The sequence below is a fragment of the Staurois parvus genome, unplaced genomic scaffold, assembly GCF_062004578.1.
Source record: "Staurois parvus isolate SC_StPar_1 unplaced genomic scaffold, SC_StPar_1.0 ptg000086l, whole genome shotgun sequence".
Lineage (NCBI taxonomy): Eukaryota > Metazoa > Chordata > Amphibia > Anura > Ranidae > Staurois > Staurois parvus.
The window spans coordinates 10,271,734-10,288,124 of record NW_028317882.1 but is presented as its reverse complement, the minus strand read 5'-3'; the positions used below and the strand labels follow the sequence as shown (position 1 = coordinate 10,288,124).

The following is a 16,391-nucleotide window of genomic DNA, read 5'->3' as shown; positions in this document are numbered from 1 at the left end:
TGACCCGGCTTGTCTGACTACTCTACTCGTGTTCCCATCTAGCTCCCACCAGCTGTACGCCATTGGCGGCAGTCGTTATCGCAGCTGGGGTCACTCGGGGGCCGCGACCTGGTCTCAGGCTGCGTCAAGTCCATCCCCACCATCAGGGGCCCTGGTGAAGGGTAGCCTGGGGCTTAGACTCCGCTCCCTGAGGGACTCTGGTCTGTGGGTAGTGGCTGTCGTCAGTCGCAGCGTGACCGTACCATAGGCCTGCCTGCCCATTCCAGCGTTCCTGCCCTGACATTACACAAGTGCCATGAATCCTGACGGTGCAGGTACGCCTTCGATCCCTATGTTATTCGCCAGACTTGACCAACAGGATCGCTTGTTGGATCAGTTCGCTCAGGCGTTGCAGGCTCTGCTTACACGCACAGCGCACCTTACCCCTGGGGCTATTAGGTCAGTTGTTACTCCGGTGGACTCTCCCACTGTTGCTCCGGTTGTTGCACCTACTTCCGCATCTGTTGCGGTACCCAGAGGTATGACTGGTTCTGCCCCTCTTCCTCAGCGCTTTGGGGGGGAAACGAGTCAGTGTCGTGGTTTCCTTAACCAAGTAGGGATTTACTTTGAATTAATACCTCACACTTTCCCTACTGAGAGGGCAAAGGTGGGCTTCCTAATCTCGCTACTCTCTGATAGGGCCTTGGCCTGGGCTAATCCCTTATGGGAGAGGAATGACCCGGTGATTCACGTGTTTACCCATTTCGTTGCCTCCTTCCGTATGGTATTCGACGTGCCCGCTCGCTCCGCTTCTGCTGCCAAATTGCTCATGTCCATGCATCAGGGTTCACGAACCGTTGCCGAGTACGCCATCGAATTTCGTACTTTGGCGGCAGAGGTGGGTTGGAACAATGAGGCTCTAGTAGCTGCTTTCTCTCATGGTCTCTCTGATGCGTTGAAGGACGAGATCGCAGCCAAAGAACTGCCTGTGAAGTTAGAGGCACTCATCTCCTTTCTAATCTTGATTGACACCAGGCTCAGAGAGAGGCCTTCATTTAAGGAGCGTCTGCGGAGGCCTCCTAACCGTTTGGCGCCTACGTTTTCTGTCCCACCCGTGCCTCCCTCTCCTCCCACGCCTCCTGGGGATGGTTTGTCTGGTAGTGAGCCCATGCAGCTGGGGTTTGCTCGCCTTTCCGAGGGGGAGCGGGCCTCTCGGCATCGGGAGGGTCGCTGCCTGTACTGTGGACTCGGGGGGTATTTTCGGCAGTCCTGTCCGGTCCGTCCGGGAAACGCCCGCACCTGAGATCCTGTCGGGGGCAGATCTTGGGTGGAGTTTCCTCGTCCCCGGTTTCCCGTAAAGATAAACCGCTTATCACCGTTGTCCTCTCTTGGGCAGGAGGCTCGGTGACGGCCCAGGCGTTGGTAGACTCTGGGGCTGGCGGTTTGTTTATGGACAGTTCGCTTGCTACCCAGTACTCCATTCCTCTGCAAGCTCGAGAGACTCCATTGGTTCTCGAGGCTATAGATGGCAGGCCCTTGCAGCCATCGCAGGTTACCCACGAGACCCTGCCGGTGGAGGTAGCTATTGGGGCTGTTCACAGGGAATTGGCCTGTTTCCAGGTAATTTCTTCCCCGCACTACTCCGTGGTTTTGGGCTATCCCTGGCTTCAGAGGCACAATCCGACCTTTGATTGGCGATCGGCCGAGATTCTCTCATAGTCACCACGGTGTGGGGCTGGTTGCATCCGTGGTCCGGTTAAGGTGCTGTGCACCTCCTCGGACTCTGTGCTGCCCACTGAATATGGGGAGTACCTGGACGTGTTTGACAAGGTGCGCGCCGGTGCTCTGCCTCCTCATTGTCCATACGATTGTGCCATAACCTTACAAACTGGTGCCACTCCTCCGCGTGGCAGGGTGTATCCTCTTTCGGTGGCAGAGAATCAGGCCATGGAGGAATACGTTGCGGATGCGCTTTCCCGGGGGCACATTCGCAAGTCTACGTCTCCAGCAGGAGCTGGGTTTTTTTTCGTGAAAAAGAAGGGAGGTGAGCTGAGACCCTGCATTGATTTTAGGGGTCTCAATCGGATCACGATTAAAAATGCTTATCCTATTCCGTTGATCACCGAGTTGTTTGACCGCCTCAAGGGAGCAACGGTCTTTACTAAACTCGACCTTAGGGCTGCCTACAACCTCGTACGGATCAAGGAGGGCGACGAGTGGAAGACCGTGTTCAACACCAGAACCGGCCACTATGAATACCTGGTTATGCCCTTCGGGTTGTGTAATGCACCCGCGGTCTTTCAGGAGTTTATTAACGATGTCTTACGTGACTTGTTGCAGCAGTGCGTGGTGGTTTACTTGGACGACATCCTGGTTTACTCTGCGTCTATGGAGACTCATATCCAGGATGTTAAGCGGGTGCTGCAACGGTTACGTGAGAACGAGCTTTTCTGTAAGCTCGAGAAGTGTGCATTTCACCAATCCCAGGTTGCCTTTTTGGGCTACATCATTTCCCCGGTGGGTTTTTCTATGGACCCTGAGAAGGTTTCAGCGGTTCTGCAGTGGCCTCATCCCAGTGGTCTTCGGTCCATTCAGCGCTTTTTGGGATTTGCCAACTATTATCGGAAGTTTATCAGGAACTTTTCCACACTGTCCAAGCCTCTCTCAGACCTGACCAAGAAGGGCAGTAACCCTCACGAGTGGTCACCCGAGGCCATCTCAGCTTTCAAGGCTCTGAAAGCCGCCTTCACTTCGGCCCCAATTCTGTCTCATCCCAATCCTGGGTTGCCTTTTGTTCTCGAGGTTGATGCATCTGAGACAGGAGTAGGCGCCCTCTTGTCCCAGCGTCGGTCACCCGAGGGACCCCTACTTCCTTGTGGGTTCTACTCCAAGAAGCTTTCCTCTGCAGAGTGCAACTACCAGATTGGAGACAGGGAGTTGTTGGCCATTATTCTGGCTCTCAAGGAATGGAGGCACCTGCTTGAGGGTTCTGTGGTCCCGGTCCTAGTTCTCACTGACCATAAGAACCTCACATATCTCTCGGAGGCTAAGAGGTTGACACCCCGTCAGGCCAGGTGGGCTCTGTTTTTGTCACATTTTAACTATGTGGTCTCTTACTTGCCTGGTTCCAAGAATGTCAGGGCTGATGCCTTGTCGCGACAATACTCTGAGCTGTCCAGGGAGGACACTGAGCCGACCTCGGTCATTCCTCCAAACCAGATCCTGGCTGCCATTCGTACCAACCTGACTTCTCCCCTTGGGGAGCAGATTTTGGCGGCTCAAACTAACGCTCCTCCTGAGAGACCGGCTGGAAGATGTTTTGTACCTGAGGGATTGCGTACCCGCTTGCTACGTACCTACCATAATTCCAAGACTGCCGGTCATCCTGGTAGGAACCAATTGTCCTGGGTCGTTTCTCGGTTATTCTGGTGGCCATCTCTCTGTTCTGACATCGCCTCATATGTAGCAGCTTGTTCGGTCTGTGCCCAGAATAAATCTCCTCGGCACCTTCCATTGGGCCTTCTGCAACCCATTCCCAATGGGGAGCGTCCCTGGTCACACCTGGGTATGGATTTTATTGTGGATCTTCCTGCGTCTCAAGGTCATACGGTCATTCTTATGGTGATTGATCGTTTTTCTAAGATGTTCCATTGCGTTCCGTTCAAGAAATTGCCGACTGCACAAGAACTGGCTACGGTTTTCGCAAAGGAGATCTTTCGCTTGCACGGGTTGCCCAAGGTGATTGTCTCGGACCGTGGGAGCCAGTTTGTGTCCAGGTTCTGGTGCGCTTTCTGCTCCCAGTTGGGTATCAAGCTTTCCTTCTCTTCGGCCTACCACCCTCAGTCCAATGGGGCTGCGGAGCGTTCCAACCAGGCCCTGGAACAATTCCTTCGTTGCTATATATCAGATCATCAGGACAACTGGGTCGATCTCCTGCCATGGACAGAGTTTGCGAGGAACGCGGCTGTCAACTCCTCCTCTGGGATGTCCCCCTTCATGGCCAACTATGGGTTCCAACCCCCTGTATTGCCTGAGTTGTTCTCTCCACAGGACATTCCGGCTGTGGATAACCACCTGGCTGCTCTGCGCTCCTCATGGGGGCAGATTCAGAGGTCCTTGAAGGACTCAGCACAGCGCCAGAAGCTCCAGGCTGATCGTAGACGGTTGCCCGCTCCCTCATGCCAGGTCGGAGATCGGGTGTGGTTGTCCACTCGCAACCTCAAGCTTCAGGTGCCCACACCAAAGCTGGCCCCCCGTTTTGTTGGTCCTTTCCGCATTCTTCGCAGGGTGAACCCGGTTGCCTATGCCCTTGCTCTTCCTCCTGGGATGCACATCTCCAATGTCTTCCACGTATCCCTGTTGAAACCTCTGATCTGTAATCGCTTTACTGCCTCTCCGCCTCGGCCTCGTCCTATCAGGGTCGATGGCCATGAGGAGTATGAGGTGAGCCGCATCTTGGATTCTCGGTTGGTCCGCGGTCGGGTACAGTTTCTGGTCCATTGGCGTGGTTATGGTCCCGAGGAACGTTCCTGGGTTCCTTCCGCGGATGTTCATGCTCCTGCCCTCCTCCGCGCTTTTCACGCCCGATTTCTTCAGAAACCTTTTGTTGAGCCGCGGAGGGGGAGGGGCCCTTGAGGAGGAGGTACTGTCAAGGTCCTACCTTTCTTCAGAGCTTGTGCATCTCCATGAGCTGGCATCCATCTTGGTTTTCTGCAAAGCATGGTGGGAACCTTCATGCCTTCAGGCTTCTGCGGCTCCTCCTCAGAAGGGTGTGGTTGAGCACATTTAAGCCTGCTCTCTGCAAGTGTGCTCTGCACTTGTGTCCTGTATGTTGCCCTGTTGCAAGCTCTTGTGTTGTTCCTATTGCTCTCCTGGTAACCGACTCGGCTTGGACAAGACTACTCTCTGCGTTAACCCTTTACCTGACCTCCCGTTGCTGAACCCGGCCCGTGACCTGAGTATTCTTTGCCTACCGTCTAGTACTGTCTGCTCCGTTGTTATTGACCCGGCTTGTCTGACTACTCTACTCGTGTTCCCATCTAGCTCCCACCAGCTGTACGCCATTGGCGGCAGTCGTTATCGCAGCTGGGGTCACTCGGGGGCCGCGACCTGGTCTCAGGCTGCGTCAAGTCCATCCCCACCATCAGGGGCCCTGGTGAAGGGTAGCCTGGGGCTTAGACTCCGCTCCCTGAGGGACTCTGGTCTGTGGGTAGTGGCTGTCGTCAGTCGCAGCGTGACCGTACCATAGGCCTGCCTGCCCATTCCAGCGTTCCTGCCCTGACAACAGGAAGCAAATCATCCAGGACTGGGAAAGAGAACTGGGTTAAGTACGGGTGACGCATGCAAAAAGAGTATATTGTATATTTTGGATATCACATAGGCGCAGTCAGATAAAAGAACATTTAATGTGGCTTCATTTCCTGTTAACAGGTATCTTCCCATAGAAAATATATAATTATATAGAGATAGAGGGAAGGTGGAGGAGGGGTGGGAGGGAGGAGGAGGGGAGGAGGGAGAGGAGGGGTGGGAGGGAGGAGGAGGGGAGGAGTGAGAGGAGGGGTGGGAGGGGAGGAGTGAGAGGAGGGGTGGGAGGGGGGAGGAGGGGTGGGAGGGAGGGGAGGGGTGAGAGGGAGGAGGAGGGGTGGGAGGGAGGAAGAAAGGGGGGGGGTGAGAGGGAGGAGGAGGGGAGGGGTGGGAGGGAGGAAGAAAGGGGGGGAGGGAGGAAGAAAGGGGGGGGTGAGAGGGAGGAGGAGGGGAGGGGTGAGAGGGAGGAGGAGGGGTGGGAGGGATGGAGAAAGAAAGGGGGGGGTGAGAGGGAGGAGGAGGGGAGGGGTGAGAGGGAGGAGGAGGGGAGGGGTGGGAGGGAGGGAGGAAGAAAGGGGGGGGGGAGAAAGGGGTGGGAGGGAGGCAGGCAGCGAGGAAAAGGTGTGAGGGAGGAAGGAAGGGAGGGAGGAGAGGGTGTAAGGAAGGGAGGAGAGGGTGTAAGGGAGGCAGGAAAGGGTGTAAGGGAGGGAGGAAGAAAGGAAGGGGTGGAAGGAAAGGAGGAAGGGAAGGGAGGGAGGAAGGGGTACGAGGGAGGGAGGAAGGAAAGGGTGTAAGGGAGGAAGGAAGGGGAGTAAGGGAGGGAGGGATGTGAGGGAGGGGTGTAAGGGAGGTACGGAGGGAGGGATGTAAGGGTGGGAGGGAGAAAGGAAGGGGTGGAAGGGAGGAGAGGAAGGAAGGGGTGGAAGGGAGGAGAGGAAGGAAGGGGTGGAAGGGAGGAGAGGAAGGAAGGGGTGGAAGGGAGGAGAGGAAGGAAGGGAGGAGAGGGTGTGAGGGAGGAAGGAAAGGGTGTAATGGAGGAAGGTAGGAAGAGGTTTAAGGGAGGGAGGAAAGGAAAGAAGAGGTGTGAGGAAGGGAGGAAGGAAGGGGTGTATGGGAGGGAGGGGTGTAAGGGTGGGAGGGAGAAAGGAAGGGGTATAAGGGAGGGAGGAGAGGGTGTAAGGGAGGGAGGAAAGGGTGTAAGGGAGGAAGGAAGGAGGGTTGAAAGGGAGGGAGGCAGAAAGGAAGAAAAGGAGGGGTGGGAGGGAGGAAGAAAGGGTGTAAGGGAGGGAGGAAGGGGTTTAAGGGAGGGAAGAAAGGAAGGAAGGAGGGGGTGTAGCAAACTTGCTCATCAGAGTTGGACGCGGAGTTCCCCTTTTTTATTAGAAGTATTCCTCAATCCTTTATTCTCCTTCCCCCTCCCTTCCTGAGAGGCACAGTGACAGATGGTGGGCTGGTTATGGGTCAACAGCAGGTTAAGGCATCCTTAGTTCGGTGCCAAGCAGTCTGCGAAAGTGTAGCTTTCCTCACCTAAGTCATGATAAGGCCAGCGTTCCTCAGAGAATTGGGAAGCACTGACCCAAGAACCTGTGTAGGCTCACACATCATAAAACAGATAAGGCAGCTTCTCCCAGGAATTGAAAGAGATTGTAACCTCATAAAACCGAACAGTTAAAGGTGACAGAATGAAATGAACATTCCTCAAGTCAGGTTTTCCCCTATGTTTCATGTCATGGATTATGACAGATCTTGGTTCTAATTCAGAGTTCGCCCGACTGACCCCTCCCTAAACAGTGTATTGGTCAGTTACTCAGCGCCATTCCCCCTGCTGGGGGACTTTTAAAAACTCAGGTAACAGGCCTAAAGAGTTAAGCAAAACACATCTCCTAATTTTAACATCGTAACAGCAGGAGATCAAAGACCCTTTCCTCTGCAACTTGGATCTGCTACCTCAAGGCTAAACATGGCAAGTAACTTAACCTTTTAACTTCTCCCTGTTATCTCTTGGCTGTGATATGCTGTTTTTATATATAAATATATATATCTAGTTACATTTTCTTTGTAAATATTTTATTGCACCTGTTTGACTCTTTTAGTAATAAATCTTTCTTTCTGAAAGTGTTAAACTGTTTCTAAGTGCTTACTTGCAATTCACAAATTCCTGCCTTTTGAAGAGACGCTACTGTGTTTGTTTAATCCTCTGCCCAATTGGCCTGCGGTGAGCATATTTGGACAGGCGACTTTTCAACCATTACAGTGTATATTGGATAAAGAGAGTTTCCCCTTTCTCTGTACAAAAAGGGGTGGTGGCAGTGAAGGGTTAGTTGCGTAATTAACCCGACCCAGTAACAAGCGCATTCAGGCTGCCGGTGCGTCGATTGCATTCCATTAGCTGGACAATCGTTGCGCAGGTCGTGCGATTGTCGCATGTTGAGGGTGGCGATCGGGCGACTGTGACAAGGGGTTTAAGGGAGGGAGGGAGGAAAGGAAGGAAGAGGTGTAAGGGATGGAGGGATGAAGGAAGGGGTGTATGGGAGGGAGGGGTATAAGGTTGAGGGGAGAAAGGAAGGGGTGTAAGGGAGGAAGGAAGGGAGGGAGGAAGGGGTGTAAGGGAGGAAGGAAGGGAGGGAGGAAGGGGTGTAAGGGAGGAAGGAAAGGGGTGGAGGGAGGAAGGGGTGTAAGGGAGGGAAGGAGGAAGGAAGGGGTGTAAGGGAGGGAAGAAGGAAGGAAGGGGTGTAAGGGAGGGAGGAAGGAATGAGGGGTGGAAGGGAGGGAGGAAGGAATGAGGGGTGGAAGGGAGGGAGGAAGGAATGAGGGGTGGAAGGGAGGGAGGAATGAGGGGTGGAAGGGAGGGAGGAAGGAAGGGAGGAATGAGGGGTGTAGGGGAGGGAGGAGAGGGTGTAAGTGGGGGGAGGAAGGAAGGGGTGTATGGGAGGGAGGGGTGGAAGGGAGGAGAAGGGTGTAAGGGAGGAAGCAAAGGGGGTAAGGGTGTAAGGGAGGAAGCAAAGGGGGTAAGGGAGGGAGGGAGGAACGAAGGAGGGGTGGGAGGGAGGAACGAAGGAGGGGTGGAGGGAAGGGAGGGAGGAAGGAAGGGGTGTAAGGGAGGGAGGAAGGAAGGGGGTGTAAGAGAGGGAGGGAGGAAGGAAGGGGAGGCAGGAAGGAAGGGGAGGGAGGAAGGGGTGTGAGGGAGGGAGGGAGAAAGGGAGGGAGGGAGAGAGAAAGGGAGGGAGGGAGGGAGAAAGGGAGGGAGGGAGGGAGAAAGGGAGGGAGAAAGGGAGGGAGGAAGGGAGGGAGGAAGGGAGGGAGGGAGGAAGGGAGGGAGGGAGGAAGGGAGGGAGGAAGGGAGGGAGGAAGGGGGGGAGGGAGGGAGGAAGGGAGGGAGGGAGAAAGGAAGGGAGGGAGAAAGGGAGGGAGGGAGAAAGGGAGGGAGAAAGGGAGGGAGGAAGGGAGAGAGGGAGGAAGGGAGAGAGGGAGGAAGGGAGAGAGGGAGGAAGGGAGAGAGGGAGGAAGGAAGGGGTTTAAGGGAGAGAGTGAGGAAAGGAAGGGGTGCAAGGGAGGGAGGGAGGAAGGAAAAGGTGTAAGGGAGGGAGGAAAAGTTGTAAGGGTGGGAGGGAGGAAAGGGTGTAAGGGAGGGAGGGAGGAAGGAGGGGTGGGTGGAAGGACGGGATGGTGGAAAAAGAGGGGTGGAGGGAAGGGAGAGAGAAAGTGATGGAAAGGAGGGAGGGAGAGAGGGGTGGAAGGGAGAGAGGGAGGGAGAAAGTGGTGGAAGGGAGAGAGGGAGGGAGGGAGGGAGAGGTGGAAGGGAGAGAGGGGTGGAAGGGAGAAAGGAAGGAAGTAAGGGAAGGACGGAGAAAGAAAGGGACGGAGGGTTGGGTGGAAGGGAGAGTGGAAGGGAGGGAGGAGGAAGGGAGGGATATAGTATCAGATCAACACTATGTTGATAATTATGGCTGTCATAGTCTATTATTTTGTTTTAAAACTATCATATAAATAGAAGGGGAACCTCCACACTGCTTTGCTCATAGCAGTTAATCTCTTGTGTAAGGTTAATAAAACTGGAGAAGGATCAGATATAATCAATCATCTGCAAAATGGTGGCTTGAACCGCATATAACAATAATTTTTCAGAAACCAAAGTTGTATCATCCTGGATAGTGATTTACAAACCATGAAATGATGAGTATGATCCCTTTCCATCAAGTTCATATCACCACTTAACAATAAATGCAGTAGATGACATAAACCGAAAACTGAGGATCTCTCAAAGTGAACTTTGGAGATGAGCCCCGTAGGTAATTTCTGGACCTCTAACGGATTAAATACTACATTGAAGAAGTCACTCCCTACTATAATTTTTGAACTGTAAAGGATGTGAATAGATTTTGTTTACTATAAATTCAAAAAAGTCAGTATCATTGTCACTGGGGCTGTACTTGCTATACATGATAACAGAGTTGGTAATAGTCACATCTTATAGTTTCATTTAATAGTCACGTTTGCCCATCTCCCCTCTAAATTATCACATAGGGGCTATATTAAAGTGGAAGTAAAGTCTATTTATTATGTTTTACCTACAAGTAAGCTTTAAAAAAGGCTTACCTGTAGGTACTGTAAATATCTCCTAAACATGCACTATTTAAGAGATATTTACTTTGTAGCGCCGGCGATTTCATCAGCGCATGCGCACTGAGCTCTCATTGTGAGAGCTGGTGCTGAGACTCCCGCACGCATGCATGGAAGTTACTTCATTATTATACAGTATTTATAAAGCGCCAACAGTTCGCTCAGCGCTTCGAAATGGCTGGGGCCCGCGAACCTAGAAGGAAGACCAGGTGAAAATAGAAGCATGTGCACCGCGCTTTCAATGGACGGTGTGCTGTCCATTGAGAGCCATGCCATGGCCGAGACATCATCGCAGCTTAGCCAATCAAACTGGGTAAGGCAAACCCGGAAGACCGGGTGAAGATGGAAGCCTCGGGGAGCTGTGACAGCCCTATGCTGGAGGGCTTCGTTTTTAGGTGAGTCTTTCATAATGTGCTAGTATGCGATGCATACTAGCACATTAAAATATTACCTTCCACTTACCTTCACATTAAAATATTACCTTCCACTTACTGGCCTTCTACAAGATTTTTTTAATTTTAGTTTTTGCGGTTTACTACCGCTTTAAAGCAACCCTGTCAGGTTAAAAACAGCCACAAAGCTGTCTGCACCACCAAATGCCATGCCATTAAAGAAAAATCTTCCTCTAAAGTCTGCTGAGAAACCAACACTTCTGAGGAGACAGAGGTCCTTGGCTGCAGGCAGCTCTTTCTTCAGGAGCTGTGTAATACAGAGAGTTAGGACTTTAATTATTACAGCCACTCCTCCTATTCCTCTTCACAGACATGTTGCTCTGCAGTAAAAAGTATATACACTGCCTAAAACATTTTATACCCTGAAGACCTTTTTTTCCCCTACAACTCACTAGTGTCTTAATAGTCGTGATCCTTTCGGGGGAAACATTTGCTAATAAAATTATAAATACATTTAACAGAACTGGAAAATACCTGTGATTTCTCAACAGAAGCATTGTGCTTGTCACACATGGGACTAATTTCCATTCCTTTTTCCCGTTCTCTGTCACCTTGATGGAAGAATTCAACAATGATCCGATCTGTCCACTGACGATATAGCTCTAAAGGTTTGGTAGGATTGCTGAGGTCTGCACAGTGGACCATGTTCTGAAGTACCTACACAAAAAACAAAGGGGGTATTTCAGATCTCCTGTCTTTTACAGCCATTAAAAAGTATGCAAGAAAATGTCTAAATAGCTATATATTTAAAGAGCAACTCCACTTTCTTAAAAAATAGAGAAAATAAAAAAAATAATATACCTATAGAAATGCTACACAAGCCATATTGTAATTGAATGCAAGGCCCCTTTTCCGATGGTGCAGACAGTGTCCCGATCAGTTGGGGATCCGCTCACAGGCCCTCCAGCTAATGAAGGAAGGCTACGGATAACAGCTACCATACATCTAGCCTGACACGCTACTTTTAATACCGTTTGCTAGTTAGAAATTAGGTCCATGACAGGAATCCAATATCTTTTGCTTTCCATTTTTTTTAAATATTTATACATCTGCATTTTTTTTATTACCTGTATACGATCAGAGTAATTATCCAGTAACAGGACACCCAAACTAGTCACTTTCTTTGTTTCCACCATAGTCTTCAGGTCAGCCAATAAATTCATGTGTTTAGACATATCTGTAGCCAATACCTACAAAAGAAGGACATTTTACTCAGAGCCAAGCAATTAAAGAGAGAACCACTTACTGGCCTTCTACAAGATTTTTAATATTCAGAATCAAATTATAACTGTGCAGGCTTCCGTACTAGACATTTTGTGCCTGCAGCTTTAAGATTTACATTGTGTTGAGCTAGACCTTGCAGATTAAAGCTGAACACAAGTCAAAATGTTTTTCCCGTGACAGTTTTTTCTTTTAAGAGATTTCCATTGTACTACAGTTCTGGTGACAATATTAACATGTTAACCTTTCCCCTCACAATACTGTACACATTACAGTATGTATATTACTCTTACAGCTCTGTACATTGATGCTGTTATATATCTTCAGATGAAGAGAATGTGCAAATACTTTACTTCAATAAGTAAGCCTGTACAATTATAATAATTGAGAAAAACAGAATTTAACCCTGCTGATCACAGCCATTCACCTAAAATGTGCCCCCCATTTCTGCCCTCTTCTGCCATCCTTCCACATCCCTACCGCACTGCATTTTTCTAAAATATCCCCAACACACACCTCTATCGCACCTATCCCCACAGCACCGATTCTCCCCCCCACTGATCCCCCATGGCTCCCATGCAATTTCTGGCTTCTTCTCATCTCCCCTCCCGCTGGCTTCAGGTGCTGCAGGGGAACCACAGGAGTTAAAATATCTAACCACATCTCTTCTCCCCCCAGCTATGACCCTCCGAGCAGTGCACTCCCCTCACTGATCCCCAGTGCCCCCGTCCTGCAGTGCTGCTGCTGGTGGAAAATGTCAGGATGGAGAATGGTGTGGGGGTAGGGGCAAGGATAGGTAAACATGTGTTTACCAGAACACTTGCTTTCCTGAATGAACACAGTGAGCAGTACCGATCCTTCCTGTGATCATTCACCACTGAACCATAGTAAACTCTGTTTACAATGCTTCAATTAGTGAATTAATGCAGCTGCTGAGAAAGTCTTCAGTCCCTTTTTCTGTCTCAAAAGAGACATTAGGGTGTCTGTTTAGACTCCCAATATCTCTCAAAACCACCCCCCTGCCAAAAAATATGTAAAATATAAAATTGTACTTGCTAGAAATAAAATTGTAAACACACACACACACACTAAAAGGGAAAAAAAACCCAAACATAGTAAGGCCTTATTACGGGGCGTACTACAGCAAGGCCGTGTTTGGCTGCACAGGGATGCACAGGTATTCCATGCATCCCTGTTCAGGCAGTCCCATTCATGTCAATTGGGATGCAGCGGCTGCATATACACAGCCTCTGTTCCCAACCTGGCAACCATGTGCATGTCCTGAACTCACACTGTCAGCAATGTGGGTGTAGTTGAATGGCCCCAAATGCAATCAGATGGGGAGCAGTGGCTCTGTCCTTGCAGCCTCGGTGTTCAAATTAACATGAATTATGCTGCCTGCACAGCGATGCACAGAACACCTGTGCATCCCCGTGCAGGTAAACACAGCTCTCTATGGGAGTACACATTAGTACGCCCCTTGTGAAGAAGGCCTTAGTAAGAATGTAGCAGGAATTTCGTTTTGGAAATTATGCAGTGTTTATCTGTGCTAATAAGGATTTTAGTGATTTTTTTTTTTCTTTTTAAATGGTGATTTAATAAACATTTTCACAACTATTGTGGGGCCTCCAGATTTTTAGAGAAAGTTGGTTATTTACAGTTTTGTGTACCGTCCGTTTTCACTATTTTGCAAAAAAACACAATTTAAAATGTACAAAAATGTGTTATTTATTAACTAAATACAGAATGTGTTTTTATATTTAGTAGGAATTTAGCAGGAATTGTGTAAAATGTGCTGTGTTTGTATCTGCTAATAATGATTTTAGTCTATTTTTAGTGAAAATATTGTTTGGATAAACATTTCTGCAAATATCACAGGGCCTTAAAAATCAGTTGCACCTTCTTTTTATTCCAACGGTCATAAAATAGTCTGGCCACATGAGTTTAAAAGTTGAGCACAGGACCTGGCAGTGAAAGGGTTAAGGTATAAATACAATAAAATTCCTTGAATGACTATATTTTATTTAGTTTTTGCTGACAGATTGTCCAGACAAAGTGGAGAACTAAGGATAAAGAACTTTTACAGTTAAATAAAAACAACATCCCTCCGGCTGTACGTACGTGTGGCAGCGAGCTCCTGCTCCCCTGGCCCCAATCCGCTGCTATCTGACGGGGGCCCCACGACTCTCCGGTCCCTGCTCGTCAGCCAGGGAGGCCACTGGACCTTTTTCCCGGAGCTCCGGGACTTGCGGCCTACCCCGCACCCGAAGCCATGGCCTCGATTTTTGCCGCGGCCGACCCGGATCGCCAGACATCGACCCGGACTGCCGCCGCTCCGTTCCCCGGTCCCCGCCGATCTGCCAGCCTCCTCAGGGCCCTCCCCACCAGCCCTGGGTCCATCCCTGACCACCAGGAACCAGCTCTGGCCCACTGTGGATCGCTGCTCCACCACCCAGCCCGTTGGTCTGCCTGTCTCCCCAGAGCCCTCCCCATCGGCTCTGGGTCCACCTCAGGCCACCCTGCACCCAGCTACCGGCATCCTACCACCACCCCCAGACACCCTGCACCCAGCTACCACCTCTGGACACCCAGCCACCAGGCACCCAGCTACCTTCACCCGGCACCTAGGGGCTGCCTCAGACCACCCAGCACCCTGCATCAGCCGACACCCAGCCTTCGGACCAGGGACCTCTCCAGGCCACCCAGCGAACTGAGACATTGCCACACCTCCGCCATCCGCACCGAGAGGATAAGCCCCCACCACCACCGAGAGGGTCAGCCTCCTGCAAGCCACTACGGACCCCAGGCTACTATCCCACCGGGGACCGCAAGCCCACCATCCCACCTGGGACCGCCACTATCCCTCCGGGGATCGCAAGCCCACCATCCCACCAGGGACTCAAACAGGGGCACCCACTACCCACCAGGGACTCCTAACCACCAAGGACCCTAGGCTACTATCCCACCTGGGATCGCAAGCCCACTATCCCACCTGGGACCGCCACTATCCCTCTGGGGATCGCAAGCCCACCATCCCACCAGGGACTCAAACAGGGGCACCCACTACTCACCAGGGACTGCAAACCACCAAGGACCCTAGGCTACTATCCCACCTGGGATCGCAAGCCCACCAGTGACCACCAGCCCACCACCCCGCCCTCCGGCGCGCTGTCCCTCGGGTGAAACTCCGACGACTCAACACCTCCCGTCGCCGGGCCTTCATCACCTCCCGAAGCTGTGCACTCAACGGCTCCCGACGCTGGGCCTCCAGCACCCCTGACGCCGGGCCTTCAACACCTCCAATCACCGCGTCCCACGGCTCGTCCAGCTGCCGCACCACTGTTTCCACCGACGCTGTGCCACAACACCCGCAGACGCCGGCCTACAGAACCCACAGACTGCAACCAGCCAGCTGCGGCCCCAGCCCCCCACCACTCCCTCTCCCCTCCTACGTTTGGACACTGATGAACGCCGTCATGGCATAACGGACTCTCCCCATCCTCACGTCCTGACTGAAACCTCCCTCCTCTCCGACCCGATCAGCATTCTGCCCACCCTAGCATGCCACCTGCACTCCTCCTCGTTCTCCTCTCCTCCATCCCCAAACTTGCCTCACTCTACCCCCTACTCCCCCAAAACAGCTCTACATCACACCCTCACCCTCCCCCCTCTACGGCTCTCACCACCTCGTCCTAATACTCCACTCCCCCGCCGACCCACATGCCACCACCAACAGACCCACGCGCTCCTGCACCTCCCGTTCCCATGCCACTTTCCTCACCCTCCTCCTGCTCCTAACCGCCGATGACATCTCCCCGAACCCTGGCCCTCCTTCTCCCCACTCTCCCTCCCGGCACCCCCCTACTCACGCCAACCACCGCAACCCCCTCAATCTCATATCTGTTCCCCTCCTCCCCACATCCACCCCTCCCCTCTCGGTTGCACTTCTGAACGCCCGTTCGGTTTGCAACAAGCTCACCGCCATCCACGACCTCTTTGTCTCCCACTCCCTCAACCTCCTAGCGGTCACCAAAACCTGGATCCAAGCCACTGACTCCACCTTCCCTGCTGCCCTCTCCTATGGAGGCCTCGTCTGGACCCATTCACCCAGACCGAGCGGACACAGAGGCGGAGGGTTCGGTATGCTCCTACCACCGCTGAGCACCTTCCAGGTCCTCCCTAACCCCCCTTCCTATCCTTCTCCTCCTTCGAGGCCCACTGCATCCGGCTCTTCTCTCCCACCCCCCTAAGGATTGCGGTAATCTATCGGCCTCCTGGTTCCGCATCCCCCTTCCTAGATGACTTTGCCGCCTGGCTTCCCTTCTTCCTCTCCTCCGAGCTACCGACCATCATCCTAGGCGACTTCAATATCCCGATCCAACGCCAACAGCCCGGCTACTTCCCAACTCCTCCTTCTAACCTCCTCCTTCGTGCTCTCACAGCACACTCAGTCCTCCACCCACTCCAACGGAAACACCCTGGACCTCGTCTTCTCCCACCTCTGCACCCCCCACAACTTCACTAACACCCCCTTCCCCCTCTCTGACCACCACCTCCTCACATTCTCCATCTCCCCCTCCCTCAACTCCCCCCCCCCCGAAGCGTCTAACCATCACCCGCAACCTCCGCAATCTGAACCCGACCCATCTCCACCCAGCAGCTGACCGTCTGTATGACAGTATCCTCCCTCTGTCATGCCCTGACCTGACCATTACTGCATACAATGACTCACCGTCAGCTGCCCTTGACTGCCTGGCACCCCTAACCACAAGTAGCATTAGACCCCGACCACTTCAACCCTGGCAAAACGACCAC

The 16,391-nt window shown here is 52.2% G+C and overlaps 1 protein-coding gene across 3 annotated transcripts in view; it reads right to left on the bottom strand.

The window, feature by feature from the left end:
- The window catches only part of PDE4C (phosphodiesterase 4C), a 406,056-nt gene that overhangs the window by 16,762 nt on the left and 372,903 nt on the right, over positions 1-16,391 (bottom strand). For all 3 annotated transcript variants that reach the window (XM_089670026.1, XM_089670028.1, XM_089670027.1), the window contains exons 13-14: positions 11,423-11,545; positions 10,830-11,012 (exon numbers count right to left, since the gene is read on the bottom strand). In XM_089670026.1, the coding sequence (XP_089526152.1) occupies positions 10,830-11,012; positions 11,423-11,545 (306 nt within the window). The remainder of the gene's footprint in view (positions 1-10,829; positions 11,013-11,422; positions 11,546-16,391) is intronic.